Source organism: Hypanus sabinus, chromosome 16, assembly GCF_030144855.1.
Source record: "Hypanus sabinus isolate sHypSab1 chromosome 16, sHypSab1.hap1, whole genome shotgun sequence".
NCBI classification, from domain to species: domain Eukaryota; kingdom Metazoa; phylum Chordata; class Chondrichthyes; order Myliobatiformes; family Dasyatidae; genus Hypanus; species Hypanus sabinus.
Window position 1 is genome coordinate 72503048 of NC_082721.1, and position 18357 is coordinate 72521404.

The window sequence follows — 18357 nt, forward strand, 5'->3', positions numbered from 1 at the left end:
AGCATCTGGTTTCCATAATGTTCAGCTGCACTGATTATCTAGAAAACATTACCTTATTTTCAAGAGAAGCCTGCAGTACCTTCCATCTGTCTGAAGCCGTACAATTCTATTAATGAAGGATCCATGCAGCAACACTCAGTGAGTGGGATGCGTGAGTGCATTTGGTTTCCAGACAAAACTTTCATTAAACAAGGCCTGACATGACTTGAAACTAATTGCAATTTTACCAGTGGCCACTGCAAGTTAGAATGTGCATGCTTCAGAAGTACCCCAAATACTGGTTTTGTTGTTAACTTGGTCCTTTCTTTCAATACTAACCCATCAGGCTTCCACTGTGATAACACACTTCACTGAGTAAACCAGGAATTATAATAAATAATTGGGCTACCACTTGATTATCCCAAGGTAATGCCTGCTAAAAATCATTAGAAATGATGCAATACTGAATCAGAATACAGTCTGTACTTCAGGAAAAGATAGTCTCCAGATTTTGGATAAGTTATGATAAACTACAAGAAAATATACTTGTCTGATGATCAATCAAACAGCTAGATGCAATTTTGCCAATTCTTTATATTTTCTATGCTGTAATTTTTACAGGAGCATTTCCAAACCATACCAGTAGAGGGGATGCTCACCAAACCCTTTAATAAAGCATTAATATTTTGGATAACAGCATAAAGGCAACAAATTTTAGGCTTTAAAGCAACTTTCTCAAGAGCTAGAAAACTTTGCTAACAGTGTTGCTTGATCCAATGTAACCATATCACTATTCCTAATGGTTTTCCAAGTTCTGATGGAAATCATTGTTGAAGTCCCACTTGTTTCTCCTTCAAATTCTGATCTTCCTGGCTAAAACTACTGAGGGGCAGAGATGAAGTTGTACAGTACAGAAACAGGCTGTTCTGCTCAACTCATTCATGCTGACCAAGCTAAGTTACTCCACACTCATGACAAAGCACCTCGAGGCACCGTGTCCGAGTGCATTGTCAGCACCTTTGCGCTGAAGTACATCACCAGCAGGGAGCTGCTGCGGGATAACATCCGCAGGAAGGAAAATAATAAAATTTTAAGAAAACAAAAGACAAAGCACTTCAGCTCACAGACCTGACCAGTAACATCCGGTAAAGGCAGAGGCTGCAGCATTTGCTTCATTAAAGCATTGTGGTGCACAGACATGTTGGTTCTATGTTAGTTCTACTCCCCAGATCCAGAACATAAGGCAGTCAAATGTTTCTAGTGCTTCCTGCCGAGGGAGATCTCCACCATCATCCTTATAGTAGAGTACATTTCACTCCCGGCAAATGTCACGCTGACTGGAGGAGCTGAACACCAAAGTTATGCGATAAGTCACAAGACAGTACACCCTGATGCTGTCCTAATCATGGGGAACTTCAACCAGTCCAACTTGAAGTCTCTGATGAACTATCACCAACAGGTCACCTGCATAAGCAGAGGACCAATACTCTTGATCACTGTTACACCACTATCAAGGACACTTATGTGCCTTCTTTGCCAGAATTTTAGCAAGTCTGATCACCTGGCTGTATTTCTACTTTCAATCTAATGACTAAGGACCAGTGGTGAGGATTTCAAAAGTGTGTTTAAGGGAGGTGGAGAAGTACTTACTGGACTTCTTTGAATTGGTGAACTGAACCATAGTCAGATCTGAATGAGCATGCCATAGTTGTCAGCAACTTCTAAATGTGTATGCATGAGTATGCACCTTTGAGAACATACCGAGTTCTCCAAAACCTGAAACCTTAGATCAGGGGTTCCCATTCTGGGATCCAGACCTCTTGCTTGGTCCATAGCATTAAATAAAGCTTGGGAACCCCTACCTAGATGTACCAGATTCAAATTCTGCTGAAGGTTAGAGCTGTGCCAGGATGTTATTCATCGACTTCAGACCAACATTTAACATTACTGTCTCTCAGAAGCTGATGGGTAAACACTCCTCTCTGCAAATGGATCTCAGACTTGTTGATGGAAAGACCTCAGTCAAACAGAGTTGGCAGCAACATCAAGCTGAGCAGTGGTGTCCCCCGAGAGCTGTGTCGTCTGCCCACTGCCCACTCAAGATTCAGCCCAAACTTCACCAATTTGCTGATGAATCTAAAGTAGTTGGCCTCATCAACAATGATGAGTTGGCATAGAGAGGCTTGTCAAATGGTGTGAGAACAACCCCAGTCTCAATGTGGACAGAAGAGATTTTGTGGACTTCAGGAAGGCAAAGGTCAACCATTCTCCATTGCACATCAATGCTCTGCTAGGGAGAGTCAAGAGCAAAGTTCCATGGTGTGCAGATAACTAACCTGGACTCACAACGCCTCACTAATCAAGGCAGCATAGCAGTGTCCATACCAGGGTTCCCAACCTGTGATCCAGAGACCCCTCAGTTAATGGTAAGGGTCCATGGCATAAAAAAAAGTTGGGAACCCCTGGTCTAGTTTTTCTGAGAAGATTAAGGCATGCATTCTCGCAACTTTCTATAGGTGCACCACTGAGTACGTCTTGCCTGGCTATATCACTGTGGGGTACAGAAGCTGCAAGGTATCAGAACGCAGGACCCTGCAAAGGATAGTAAAAATTGCTGTGGATCATCGGGGTCACCCTCCCCCATCTGTGATGTTTATCGGGAGGGATGTAGATTGAAGAGCCCAAAGCATTGTTGAGGATCCCCAACACCTATCCCCACAATCTGTTTGGCCCACTGCCATCAGGTAGGAGGTACTGAAGCATCAGGACTAGGACTACTGCCAGCTCTTTTCCTCAGGCTGAGAGGCTAATACCCTGCCACCGCTAAAGTCTCATCACGAGGACAGTGAGCTTGTTTCTGTATTGTTATTGTTCACCTGTGCTGCACACCACATGCGTTTTGATTTATTAAGCTACTTATGGTAATATTTTGGTTTGTGTTGTGTGATACATGTTTTGTGAGTGTAGAGTGATCCACAGGGATTGTTTGGTTGTATATGTGTACAGTCAGATGACAAACTAACTTTCCCCAACCATAACTGCCTCTGCTGCCACTCTCAAGCATTCTTGGATCAGCCTGAGATCTGTTTATTTTAAATACTGTAGCCCAAAACCTTGTAAATAAGGATCACCAAGTCCTAACTTCATTAGTGATCACAAACTACCTCACATATCGTTGGATTAAACTACATAATCTGTTACCCATTACACAAAACATAAACGTGCTCGCAATAATTTTGAACAGACAATACTAAAACAGCCCCATTCTCTGCTCCTTTTAAAGAAAAGGCAAACATTATTAGGCGAGAGCAAGGCAAAGGCTTTACCTTTATTATGTGGTGCCTGGAGGACAAGAGTGTGTGCTTTCTGGATGAAGTGGAGCTCACGAGCCACGTGGCAGGCTGTCAGTGGGTTATCACCAGTGATCATAACTACCTGCAGAAAGCCAGAAAAATAGAATGAGTGAAAGATGGACAGTGTGATCCAGGAGAAAAGAATGTAGAACTTCCAAGTGAGACAAGGTTTTTCAAGAGGGGTAGTGGACTGAGGGGAAGAATGCAAACAGGTGTGTTGAAGGCAGCATAAGACATAGGCCATTCAGCCCATCAAGTCTGCTCCACCATTCCACCATGGCTGATCCTGGATACCACTCAACACCATACACCAGCCTTTTCGCCATATCCTTTGATATCCTGACCAATCAGGAAACTATCACTTCTGCCTTAAATATACCAATGGACTTGACCTGTACTGCTGTCTGTGGCAGACTACTTCAGAGTCACCTCTCTGGTTAAGAAAAAAATGCCCCTTACCTCCATTCTAAAAGGTCACCCCTCAATGTTGAAGCTATGTCCTCTAGTTATGGAAACCCCCACCACAGGAAGCATACTTTCCACATCCACCTTAGAGTCCTTTCAACATTTGGTAGGTTTCAATGAGATTGCCCACATTCTCCTAAATTCCAGTGAGTACAGGCCCAAAGCTGTCAAACACTCCCATGTTAACCCCTTCATTCCCAGAATCACCCTTGTGAACTTCTTCTGGACTGTCTTCAATAACACACAAAATGCTGGTGGAACGCAGCAGGCCAGGCAGCATCTATAGGAAGTAATACAGTCAATGTTTCAGGCCGAGTTCTGACAAAACATCAACTGTACTTCTTCCTATAGGTACTGCCTGGCCTGCTGTGTTCCACCAGCATTTTGTATGTGTTGCTTGAATTTCCAGCATCTGCAGATTTCCTCATTTTTGTGTCTTCAATAACACATTTTTTCTGAGATATGGGGCTTAAAACAGTTGACAATACTCCAAGTGTGGCCAGACTAATTTGACTAAGTCCTGTTGCAATTGCATTGCTTCCTCAGCACTACATACCTCTCCACCCATCTTCATATCATCCACAAACTTTGCCACAAAGCCATCAATTGCATTATACAAACCACTGACAATGTGAATAGTGGTTCCAATACTGACCCCCGAGAACATCACTAGTCATTGGCAGCCAACCGAGAAAAAGCCTCCTTCATTACCACACACTGCCTCCCACTTGTCCGCTATTCCTCTATCCATACCAGCATCTTTCCTGTAATGTCATAGGATTTTATCTTGTTAAGCAGCCTCATGTGTGGCATCTCATCAAGGCACAGAGCTGAGAATGAGGGTTTAAAACAATATAACAGTAAGATAACCAAGATTTGTTAGAAATAAACAAATGGGAGAAAAATCAAGGTGAGTCAATCTAATTAAAGGTGTATAACATGTCAGATGCAAGCAATGTGAGGATTCAATTTAAAGCAAATATTCAGCATTTCAGAAGCAATACACAAAATGCTAAAGGAACTCAGTGGGTCAGGCACCATCTCTGAAGGGAAATTGTCGATGTTGCAGGTTCAGACCTTTCATCTGGACTGAGATATAGGAGATATAGTCAGTATAAAAATGAAGGGATGGTGCAAGAGCTGGCAAGTGATGGGATTTGTTAACAATTCCTGTTGGAGTGTTACTTTGCTAAACAGAGCTAAACAGCTGCTATGATACTTGTTCTAACACAGATCAGAATGCCTGGCTTTTTAAAGTGTTGATGACTCCTATCTCAACCCACTAATTGATAATACGTGTAGAGTAACTGCATACTGACCTGATGTGATGCATTTTGGATCTCTCTAATCACGGCTTTTGAATCACTCTTAAGGGGACAAGAGACAACAATGAAACCAGCAAATTTCAGGTTTGATTCCAAATCCTCACGGGTTATTTCTCGTGCCTGGAATGCATGAAAAAGACAGGAACAAAATTAATGACAGATCCCAAACAAAAACTGACAAGCACAACACAACAGACAAATATGCATATTACTCCAAACTGCACAATGCTGCCAACTGTCAAGGAACATTAGAATGTATATTTGCATCCTGCCACTGCCCGTACATGCCTCTGACTGCTCTTTCTTGGCATCAGTGTGACTCCCAGCACAGTGCAAAGTGTCTTGTGTGAACTACTGAAGAAATATCGGAGCAAACAAATATAATACTATGCAACAACTACATCAAGAGCTCTTGGGGAAGGAAAGAAGTGTCAGTTTAAATGACCTGTGATTCTACACATGAATATTAACAAGTTCAGTTTTCACATGGTGGAGAAAGAAGGGGAATAACTGGATTAAGATGGGCATTCATAATCCAACACCACTTTCAATTCAAACATACCTACTTTGGAACTCAAATAGAAGTATGTCTCATTTGCCGGTATAATTACATTCACCTGCCAGATGCCGCAGAAAATAAATTGCATTTTAGTTCACAGGTTTCATTTTAAATATCACCTCAACAAACTAGCATCCTTCACAACCAGAGGCTGTCCCCAGGGGCTGCACTGCCAGATACAATCTCCACTTACATGGAAACAAGTTGAACACAGAGCTGCTCCAACATTCAGAGAACTGCTCTTTGAACGGAATCTCCATGTACTGATTCAGTCTTCACAAGGTCTTTATAAAGGACAAACAAAACCTGACTGGGTGACTGTTTTGCAGAGCACCTTGACCAAGTCCAGAGGAGTGATCTGGACTCAAGTCCTGACTCCCAACATTTTAATTCACCATCTCAGTCTAATTTTTGTTTATGACCTCCTGCATTGTTATAACAAGGCCTAATGCATGCTGATCTCCCATCTGGGCACAGCACAGCCTTCTGGCATCCAGCAAATCCCCCAGCTTTAGATTACTTTCTGTATCTGGCCACTTCTCCCAGTCATTTGGCTTAGTCTTCCTGATTCAGTTTGACCTGCTGGGCACATTCAATAGCCTCCCAATTAACACATTACACAAACTAAGAAAATGAAAGCGCTCATAACTCCACCATCAACACATCTCATCTCACCCTTTCAGGGAAATTCTCTTACCCATTTTTCACATACTCTCCTACTGGCTTGATTTCCTCTTTTCCAGTTCTGACAAAACCATCAACTATCTCTCCCTCCACAGATGCTGCCTGACCTGTTGGGTTTTTATTTTAGATCATCAGCATCCAGTTTTACAATTTTTAGTATTCATATCATCAAACATGGATGTAAGCACCAGCAAGGTCAGTATTTTAATCAAAGTACTCCTATGGTAACAATACTCACTAGAAAGAGGGTCAGGATGCTGGCTCAGAGACAAATGCTGACAAAGCATCAACTCTGCATCTGAATAGTCTGCAAACCAGTGGGACATGCTGGTGAGAATTTGGAGGGTGTTGGCAAGCAGCAGGGCATTTTATCAATGGCACATAACATCAGGCCTGAGTGCATTTTGCAGATGGCTTTAGTGCAATGATTAGTATTAGATTCAAAGTTTAAGTACATTTATCAAAGTATGTATGCAGTATACAATCCTGAGATTCATTTTCCCCACAGACAGCCACAAAACCAAAAAAACAATGAAATCCATTTAAAGAATCTCCCAACACACATGGAAACTGCAAAAAAAAAACTAAAAAATATAAAACATAAAGACAACTTGGACAATGAATACTTAGGGTAGTGACTAGCATGAAAACCTATTGCCCTGGAAAAACTTGGGAAGGGATGTTTCTGTGGGGTAGAATGATGCTGAATCAATCTACCCCACAAAAGCACCCTTTCCCAATGATAAAAAAAGATTTGCGTGCATGGCTGCTTGTGTCCCACTAAAGCTGATTGAACAAGATCTCTTGCTTGTACATTACCTTAAAGCAGCCTTTCACACAACTGCCTTCCACCAGCTGCTGGGCTCCTTTCCAGCCCCATCATACCACCCCCAATTTCCTTCAACGCAGCCATCAGCAAGACCACTTCTGTCAGCCCAGCACTAGTAACCATGTAATCAGTTTCCAAAGCACCCCCCCCCCCCGTATAGCATCTAAAATATGGCCCTTCTGCCACTTACAGCAACCTGAAAACATAGCCCTAGACCAAAGTTTGCCTCCTGCAATATCTCCCCAAGCTGGCTCAGTATTAATGTTTGATTACACTACACTACACTGCACTGCAAGCTGCTGCATACTACACTAGCTGGATTTTAAAGTACTGCCTTTGGTGAGCTGATATTGAATTACATGGTACAATCATCCTCATGTTCAGAAAAATTCACCTTCTACTTGAGGAAAAATGATTGTCCATACAAAACGTTACTGAATCAAAATGGCATCTTTATGATGAGGTAATATTGCTATTTGTTTGACATGATTACCCGAGGTATGAAATAGCAAAGAAGTTTTTACCTGATGATGAGTGAGATATCCCATCTCTTTATATCCCAAGGCCAACACCCTTGCTCCTTCTCGCGACATCTCAGTGTGGACATAATCATAATTACTAGGTCGCTCAGAGAACTAGAAAATAGCATATAGTAAAGTCAATTAACCCCACAGAACAGCACATCAAAAGCAGGATGAGTGAAGTATTACGTACAGTAATAAATCTGTTTCAAGTCCTTCATAGAGCAATGAATCTTTGAAGTCCTTATCAATCTTTACAAAGTGGACTTTGCTGTTCCAACTGTGACTTGGAATTTGTAATTTGAAGGCAAACCCTTGCATTGTCCTTCCAATAATCCACAGTACTATGTTAAGTCAGTGGTGGTACTTTGCAACACTGAAAGCAGTCAGTTGGATCACAGTGCTTGAGGTTGCCGTTAGACAGACTTCACTGACTCGGGCTAAGGGTAGTTCTCAGTTGCATCCAACTCTGTAGCTACTACTAAACTACTTTCACAATCCTTCCTATTGATGAATTCCAGATCGTAACACAACATACAAGTTGTGTCTCTGGTATTGCCTTAACCATTCACATTGCCATTAAGTGGGAGATAGCTGTGGATTACAGTTAACCATTACAGAAATGGTTTGGTGACTTCAACTGTGTAATAATGGCCTTTTGCTTGTCATCACAAATAAAAGGCTTTTCACTTAAGAAAATAAACTTCCCCTTACTAAGTCTAGTACACTGTTGAATGCTCAGTTCTATGCCACAGTCGGTCCCTTACCATGCTACGCAATGTCTCAGGTGCTCCCTTCACCGTACTGAAATACTGCAGATCCGTGGAACCCATTGTTTCGTAGGAGCCGAGGACTGACATGCGTTTCAGTGCACTGGCAAAATGAAAGCGCTGGTGGATTTTCAGACCTTGTGATCTGATACTTTTAGGGAAAACCTTTTCATCTGCAGAGTAAAGAAAAATGTGATAAACTGTTCAATTCAACACCATAAATAATCAAAAACAATTGAAATTGGCTTGTGAAAACAGACTGGAAAGTTTATGCAGCTTTGCTTAAAGTTGGGCAGCCAACAATGAAACAACATTCAGAGGTGAAGGTATATTTCTTGAAAAGAATCACTGAACCTTTCACCCAGTCGTTCAAATTAGTTTTCTGGAGGAATCCTTCACCCACATTCCTCTCACTTTGCCAAGCTTACAAAAATACCTAGTTAATTATTCTAATGGCTCTAGTTGATTTTGCCGTCACTATCAAAGTTTCAGATCATAATTATTTTATACATAAGGTCTTCCTACCCATCAGCTCCCATTAAATCTGTGACTTGGGCCTTAGGTTAAATGGAGAGACTCCATTAACTCATCTAAAGCCTTTATTACTTGTACACCTGTCAGGCTAAAGGAGCACAAAATATTTGGTTGCCAGCCAAGACCAAGACGACACTTGTTCAAAACAAAATCATGGAGATAGAAAAGGTACATCCAAAGCCCTTTGCCTAAATGCCCAAATAACTTAAGCATCGGATTTTCCCCCTGGAATTGGAAAAGCAAGCTGAGTTTCCCTTTTTTTAAAACCAGGATAAGCCAAAACCAGGAAACCACAGGTCAATAACTTGATGTAAATAAGGCAGGATGATCAGAAGTTTTAATATGACTCTTTAAACAGAGAAGACTTCATGGGGAATCCAATACAGGCTGCCGGAATTGAATTTAAAAAACCATGTTGATGAGAGCAACCCAGCATAAATCACCTACGTGATTTTCTAACAGTTTTCGATAAGCCCAGCAAGGCAAAATCTAAAGGAACTATTGATGAGCACGAGACCAACAACTAGAAAACATGCTGCCCCACTCCTTTCACCTGGCTCTTTGGGTTATGCTTCAATGAAACTACTGGGGCCTTAATGCCCACACTCTTCACTAGAAAAATTTTTCTGAGTTACATCTAAAGAAAAAAGTAAGTTAAGTACGAGTTGGAGCACTACCGACGGTGCTGAAAATCTACTGGTCTGATACCAAAGTGCCCAATGCATTAGATTAAATTAGCTTCACTGTACTTCAAACATAGGCTTATGAGTCACTTGATCAAGTTTACAAAATCAAGGAGCAGCTTGTGTTTATGTAGTGCAGCAGAAGTCGCACTTCAAAGTTATGCAAGGATAGAACTGACCAAAATATCACAGGATCTTCTGACATTATCAGCACTTGTGGTGCATGTTGATTCAGGGTATTCCTTCAATTGTCAACTGGATCAATTTCTGATTGGAATGGCATCCTCCAAGTAGCAGCATCCTGCAACATATCTGCAATTTTCATTGAGTGGAGATTGCAGCAGTCTTCTAGTTCTTTAAGAGGTGGCATGGCTTTTTACTTTAATGTTTTTTCTAAAGCTTCCAGCAGGAAGATTTGGCATGTTCTGTTTATGTTGGGGAGTGTAGACAAGATGCCGGAGAATTAAGAATTAATTAAAGGTCACAGTAGAAACAAAGACACCACTGTGTTAGGAAGCAAAATGGCAAATGTGGATGGTTTCGAGGCCTTTATCAGGACCTGGAAAACACTGCTTTGTGACACTTTAATTATAGGAACATATGGGAGAAGAAAAACCAAGGGCAAGGTAGTGGGCAATGAAGAGAAAGCCCGAACTCAGGCCAGTGTAGGAGCAGGGTAAGAAGGCACAGCACATATGGCAGTACACCATTCAGAATTTCTTTGAGTGAGAATCCCTTTAATAAAATTGGTTAGCACAAGGAGTTAGTGCTGCAGGATGGCTCCATTATTAAAATTTGCAGCAGCTATTAAATCAAATTCAAGATATCAGAGTGCCACGAATGAAATCTGTATGCATCGAGTTCTTGCAGAGAGTATTTGCACTAGCAACTCATGCTGATGAGCACATCTTTACAAGACTGGATTAATGGAAATAGAAAACACTCTTTTCACCTTTTGTGAGTGTCCAGTCAACTGCTGTTAGCATTGCCTTTTCAAGAGGATCACCAACTAATGTCCCATCATCCATCTGTACCAGTGAATGACATGTTGCCACCACTCGGTGCGTCTGCAGGGGAATCTCAGATACTGGGACCAACTCCTTTCCCTCTCTGCAAAAAGAAGTAAAAACAAAATCCATTATCTCCCTAGATGCAGCAAAATTAATCACACTACACGTTCAAACCAAATTTTTAAACAAATTTTAGACAGTAGAAGGCAGCTGTAAATCCCAGAGGATCATGGGTTTGCACCTCTGTAAGATTTGAAGAACCGGCTGTTGTCCATGCAGCAGGCTCCCCTTCTCCACGTCATTGATGCAGTACCAGTGTCAGAGGTTGCTAAAGTGAAATTTAAACATCAAATTGCCTTAGGGATTAGGGATGCAGGATTTCTTCCTCAGGGTTTGCTCCCGAAGTCTTTCCCATGGGTGGGTATGGCCGCAAGGCAGCTGAGGTTTAAAATCAGAATTTTCCTTCTCCAAATTGTAGACTTTTAAAAACTACCTTTCCATTTGAACAATTAAGCCTTTCAATAAACATTTAGAAGTGGGTTGAGATGACTCAAACAACAATTCTTACAAGCGCAGAACTTGTTTAAGAAATGTGTTTTCATTGTGTAATAAACACTAGCAGTTTGAAAATCAGAGAGCATCAGTAACATGAAGTTTCTCCACGGTCAAGCCCTGCAGCAGAATCTCCAGAACAGATGCTGCAACTAGGATTTTGCTCCATACTCTGACAAATACAGTAGATTCCAATTAACCAGACCATTGGTTAATCAGGCAATTGCTTATCTGGAACAACTCTTCAAGAAAAACAAATTGAGAAAATAACAGGGATTCTTTTCATTTATTTGGAACACAATGTCACTTAATTGGGGCAGGAGACTGTTGTCACCAGTTTCTAACTAGCGTCAGTTGTATACGTGTCATGTGGCCATTAGATACTATGCTGAGAGCAAACAGTTTTTAAATAGCATCAATTACTTATGTTTGTGTTCAAAAAGCAGTGATTCTTGCCACTCATAGTTGGCAAGAAGTAAACAGCAAGACAATTGCTCAGTGCAGTTTCAAGCACTCAAGACTAGGAAATGCCAGAAATATCCTGGACAGAAAAATGAAACAATTTCACTACTTCAAGTTAGGAGTTATGCAGAATTTGAAAGTATCGACAATCATCTTGAATGTTTACCTTTGGTCCCCTCTGAACACTCAGCTCTCACCCATGTCTCCAAGTAGCTGTTATGTACTGCTTTGACAAGTGGGCAAAACCAATTGTGGGTAGCAGGCAAGTCTCATAATAGGATATTATGAGATGGGTTAAGTTTCTGTCTTAGCATGCAAAGCTATCTCCAGCAGACTGGGTGGATCAGATCTGCAGTGAGATCCAACTGCCAGTCAGGTGGTTCTACAATGCTATGTGGAGCGAAGGGCAATGAGGCACATAAAAAGTCACACTCATCTACTGCAGCCAGGGAAGACCCCAGTTATTATCTACTCATCCCACTGGACATCGCAGGTGGAGAGAGTGGAACTGCCCCAGTGCACAGCCGCTCCACTTTAAAAATTCTCCAGCTCAGGTTTCCAGTCATTGTCAGATATGGTGGACAAGCACCAATAATATTGGTAGTGCTCTGACCTATTCTGCATTTCATTTAAATGCATAATTTGAGACTTGAGTGAATGGTAGTTAGTCTTTTTTAACCCTTTGACTATTTCCATGAACCTTTGCTAATTGGAGCAGCAGCTTATTTGGGCCAAAATGTACTGGTCCAATGTGTCCCAATTAACTGAAATCCACTCTACTTCAAATACATCAACAAATACTAATTCCTCTCAACTGCACAACCACCCTGCAAGGTGATTACGATTCTGCAGGTTGTACAAATAGGATAAGTTTTGCATTACTTGCAGAATTTTCAGTAAAATGTCTTAATTGTCAGGAATTAGTATTTACATGGAGAAGGTGGTGATGGGTCACGTTCTTGAGTACCAACAGCTGACTTGATACAACGCAGTGCTTTGCTGGGTCACAACAAGCTTGTCCATGCTGACCACACTGAGTGAGGCTGACTGGTAAGAAAGACTCTAGGTTTTGGAAATCAAACTTTCTATGTTCTATGTAACAAAAAAAGACAACTTCAATAGGTCAGACATTGTGGAAAATGTTGACACTTCAGCCAAAGACATTACAGTCCTTTAAGAAACAGATTTCCTTCCTTAAAATGCAAATTTAAACCAGCTACACCATCTAAACCAGCTAGAGTTTTGGAGTTGCACAAAAAACTTTAGTTAGGCCATATTTGGAGTACCCCGAGGATGGAAATGTCAAATACTAGAAAGCATGGCTTTAAGGTAAGAAGGGAAAAGTTCAAAGGAAAAGTGCAAGATAAGTTTTTTTTTCTAAAAATAAATTAACAGCAAGGGCCTGGAACATTCTGCCAAGAGGCAATACGTTTCGGGAACTATTAGCTCATGTCAAGCAATTACACCCATGTAACCAATTAACCTAATCAGTACGTCATTAGAATGTGGGGGTGTGGCAACCCATACAGTCACAGGAAGAACATACAAACTCCTTACAGACAGCTGCATAATTGAACCAGGATCACTGACACAATAATAGCATTATGCAAGCCACCATGACTTTGAGTCGTCACTAGTTTACTTGGCATTATGACTGGCACAGACACTGGGTCAAAGGAAGTTTCTGAGCTACACTGTTTAAAAAGCTTTAATATTAATGAGCTTTGTGCTCATTTTCACTGATAAGGCTTTTAGTTCAAGAATTAAAATTCCAGTCTTTAACCTGCAGAGTGAACCAAGGCCACACAGTTATTGGGTAATTAGTCCAGGCATCTGTAGTATGAATCAGTAACATCACTGTATCATTACTTAAGAACATGAGCATTTCACGTATGGAACAAAGCTCTACTTGGACTACCTTTAAGATTTTTTTCCCACCTGCCACTAAGCAGGTAAGTCAGAATCCTGCAGCACAAAGATAGGCTCTTCAGCCCACAGTCCATGCTGACCAGGAGTTCCATCTAAACCAATTCCCAATTCCCCAAGTTTGTCCCATATCCCAACCTTGCCTAGCATGTACCTGTCCAAATGCATTTTAAAAGTTGTTGATGTACCTAGTTCAACCTCTGCCAGCTCATTCCATCTACTGATCATTCTCCGGTGAAAAGTTTGCCTTCAAGATTTGTGTTAAATGTGTACAGCAATACAGAATTTTAAAATGAGAGGCGAATGGTAAAAGGGTAGGAAGTCCAAAGCTAGGGACATAATCTCAGAGAGGGGAAAAAAGATATAAAAGAATCTGTGGGGCAACTTTTTTCATACAGAGGGTCATGAACATTCAATGAGCTGCCAGAAGAACTGGTTGAGGCAGGTACAACAGTACTATTCAAGCAGTGCTTGATAGGTACATGGAATAGCTAGGTTAAGAAAGATATGGGCTGAATGCAGATCATTGGGATTAGCATAGACAACATAGTCAGCATTGGCTTGCTGGGCCGAACAGCCTATATTCCTGCTGTATGACTAAATCTCTTCTCTCATCTTGTGTTTATTCCTCCTAGTCCTTAATTCGCTAATCCTGGGAAATTACTGCATTTATCCTACTTATGCTCTTCGTGACTTTTTACACACCTATAAGACCTCATTCTCCTGTGCTCCAATAAAGCTCCAAACTGCTCAACTCTCTCCATAACAGTCCCTCAAATCTCTTTGGCACTCGTTCCAGCTTAATTGCATCTTTCTATAGTAAGATAACCAAAACAGAACAGTTTTCCAAATGCAAAGTCTTGCACAAATGCAATAGCAGCCCCTAGTACTATACTCAATACCCTGAAAGATGAGAGCCAGTGTGCCAAAAGCTTTTTTCCACTACCCTGCCTACCTGCAATGCCACTTTCAGGGAACTATGTACTCTGTTCTACAAAACTCTCAAGGGACCTACCTCACTGAGGGTCTTACACTTATCTTCCTAAAATACACCACTTATCACTAAATTGAATTAAACTCCATTTGTTATTCTTTGGTCCACTTACCCAGTTGATTAAGATCCCACTTTGAATCCTGATAGCCATCTTCATTGGTCTATGAGACTACCTATGAGACATCATCTGCAAACTTGCTAATTACGACTTTCACTTTATCAAATAATTGACAGATGACAAATAGCAAAGGGCCTAGCACTGACCCCTGGAGAACACTATTCAGGAGACTCCAGTGCAAAAGAAATAATCTTCCATCATCACACTCTGCTTCCTTCCATCAAGCCAATTAACTAGCTCATACTGGATCCCAGGGAGACATACAAACACCAAGTTAACACACCTCTGTGGTGAGTAAGGATCAGTTCTCATGTATTAGATAACACAAAAGTGCAAATATGACCTGATAAGCAGAAAGTACCCATTGATAGAAGTCCGGAGTGAAATAGAGTGAAGACAGCTTATTAGTCAAGTTAAACACAAGAGATACTGTAGATGCTGGAAATCCAGAGTAACACAAAATCTTTAAGAAACTCAGATCAGGCAACACCTATGACAAGGAATAAACAGTCAATGTTTCAGGACCGGAAGACAATCAGGCCAGAGAACTGAAAATATTTGGAGATTGAGAGCACAGGAAATGTCAATGTAGGTGGGAAGGGATTGAACCAAAGGGGATACAATAGAGTTGGGCTATGCAAACAAGTTCAGCAAGTCTGGAATAGTCAAACAACGGGCCTGTAATAATCAAACACGAGGAAATCTGCAGATGCTGGAAATTCAAACAACAACACACACAAAGTGCTGGTGGAACACAGCAGGCCAGGCAGCATCTATAAGGAGAAGCGCTGTCGACGTTTCGGGCCGAGACCTGACGAAGGGTCTCGGCCCAAAACGTCGACAGCGCTTTCTCCTTATAGATGTTGCCTGGCCTGCTGTGTTCCACCAGCATTTTGTGTGTGTTCTGGCCTGTAATAATGAAGGGTTTCGGGACAAGACGCCAACTGTTTATTCAATTCCGTAGATGCTGCCTGACCTGCTGAGTTCCTCCAGCATTTTGTTGTGTTATCAGCTAACATTTCTTAATGAGGTTTACAAATTGGCTGCATCCTGTGTGACACACAACACAGCAGTATCCAAGAGAAAGGAGAGTGCTGGAAAAGCCCAACAGTTACATCTCAATTGGCTTGAGATTGAAAAGCAGTTAATATCATGAGGCTTAGGAAGACAGAGCAAGGAGACAAGCCTTCTGCCCACTGAGTCCAAACTGAGTTACATTTATATTAACCCTACATTAACCTTACTTTAAATTCTCCCCATGTTTCCATCAACTCTCCTCAGATTCTACCTCTCACCCACACACCACAGGCAATTTACAGCAGCTATTTTATATACCTGCACAACTGTGGAATGCAGGAGAAAACCAGAGCACCATAAAGAAACTGGTACTCACTGTCACAGGGAGGACACAAACCCTGCAAAGATAGCACCAGAGGTCAGATTACAGATACTAGGAAATTTAAAACCAAAATACTCAGAGGGCAAGTTAGCACCAGCAAAAAATCACCTCCATCACACCATCATGAAAAAGGCAATATCAACCTAAACTCTCCTCCCCAAAGACAGCATCAACCTCTGCAGCATTCATTGATCATCTGCTTGAAATAGAATTGACACTAATCTGAAACTGCTGAATTCAATGCTGAGCATTTTTCTTTATTTCAACTTTCCAGCAGCAGCCATTTTCTACATTTCAATTTCAGCAAGTTTCCTCCGTCTGCTCTCCCAGACAGATTAGTGGCCATTATCAAGCAGTCTTTACTCATTCACAATCTGCACTACTTTCAATGCTCTTTTGGTATCTAACCTATCAGATTTCATTTGCTCTCAACTTCTCTGCTACTCAAAGTATGTCCACCTTCTAAATTTTCTCCAGATTTGACACAAGGTCATTGACTGTTCCCCCCTCCACAGATGCTGCCAAACCAGTTCAGTGTTGCCAGCATCTGTTCCGATGAGGCATGATTTGTATAAAGGAAATGTATTACCTCAGGCAACTACCACATGGCAACTACACCCAAAAGAACACTGATAATTTATTAAATTTAACACCTAACTGGTAAGGACACTTTGTTTTGTTCAACAGAGCAACATAATAAAAAAATATAAATGGAAAACAAACTAGTAACTGCATTTTAAACTGCATTTTAAACAAAAAGTGGGCAACAAAAAATAAATAATATTTAATTCAGAATGTATGTGATAGTGCAACCAAACAAAGAAAAAGATCAAAAGATGTCCAGTGTGGGAAAAAGAAAAAGAATTAAAAGCTACGGTGGCTTCATTTATGCTTGGCTGCAATTTCCATATAGTTCTCTAGGGGTCACTGTAGCCACTGAGAACAATTTAGCAATTGACCAAACCCTCTTGTAAGGTTATGGGTCTCAGATCTCCGATTTCAAAGCCAAAAATCTTCAGATCCATCAGTTTTTAAGTACTTGATGAAGTACAATCTTAAGATTCCGTTGGACGGACTATGTTATAAACCAATCCTTAGCCACCTGCTTCATACTAATGGACTCTACATGGTGCCCAAAAGAGGCAAAGTTTACAGCTCTGCTTAGGCAAGAATGTAGTGCTTTGTAAAAAGCATTCCACTCCCAACCCTTTGTTTACACAAATGGTATTACAATCAGGGATTCTGATCAAATTAGCCGCGAATTTTTTAAAATTTGTGAATCACATGCTTTTTTCACATAGATCCCAAAAAACAGAAAATTGTAAAGCATGAAAAACGAATTCAAAAACTAAAATGTCAGCAGTTCAAAAGTATTCAACTCCCTTTGCTCAGTACTCAGTTGAACCACTTCACAGCTATTACAGCCAATAGTCTTTTTGTACAAGTCTATTAGCTTTGCTCAACGTGGAGCAAGGTTTTCCCATTTCTCCTGGCAAAATTGCTCAGGCTATACCAGGTTAGTTGAAGTGCGGTGGTGCACAGCAATCTTGAGGTCTTGCCAGGGGCAGTCGATAGAGTTAAGCTCTGACTGGGCCGACCAAAGACATCAGTTTTCTCCATTTTGAGCCTCTCCATGGTTGTTTTGGCAGTATGGTTTGAGTCGTCCTGTTGAAAGATGAACTTCCTCCCCAGTTTAAGCTTTCTGGCAGAGTAGCAGTGGGTTTTTATCCAGGATCTCTATAATTATCAGTATTCATCTTCCCATCAACCCAGGCCAGATTTCCAGTCTCTGCTGCTGAAAAGCATCTCTGTAGCATATTACCTCCACTATATAGTAGGGATGGTTAACTGGCTGATGCACAGTATTAAAATTACACTACACATACCTAGTTTTGAAGCAAAAAAGTTCATGTTAGTCTCATGAAGACCACCTTCCACATCTTTACAGTATAATAAGACATAAGGCATAGGAGCAGAATTAGGCCATTTGGTCTATCAAGTCCGTTCCACCATTCAATTAAGGCTCATCCTTTATTCCCTCTCTTTAGCCCCCTCCCAGGCCTTCAATGCCACATCCGATCAAGAACCTACCAATCTCTACCTTAAATACACCCAACAACCTGGCCTCCACAGCTGCCTGTGTTAACAAATTCCACAAGTTCAACACCCTCTGGCTAAAATCTGTTCAGTGATG

General features: G+C 41.2%; 1 protein-coding gene across 1 annotated transcript in view; it reads right to left on the minus strand.

Annotated features, from left to right (window-relative positions):
- atp13a1 (ATPase 13A1) overlaps positions 1-18357 on the minus strand; it is an 81607-nt gene that overhangs the window by 17365 nt on the left and 45885 nt on the right. The window contains exons 13-17 of the mRNA XM_059992107.1: positions 10655-10812; positions 8483-8658; positions 7719-7829; positions 5117-5242; positions 3306-3414 (exon numbers count right to left, since the gene is read on the minus strand). Of these exons, the coding sequence (XP_059848090.1) occupies positions 3306-3414; positions 5117-5242; positions 7719-7829; positions 8483-8658; positions 10655-10812 (680 nt within the window). The remainder of the gene's footprint in view (positions 1-3305; positions 3415-5116; positions 5243-7718; positions 7830-8482; positions 8659-10654; positions 10813-18357) is intronic.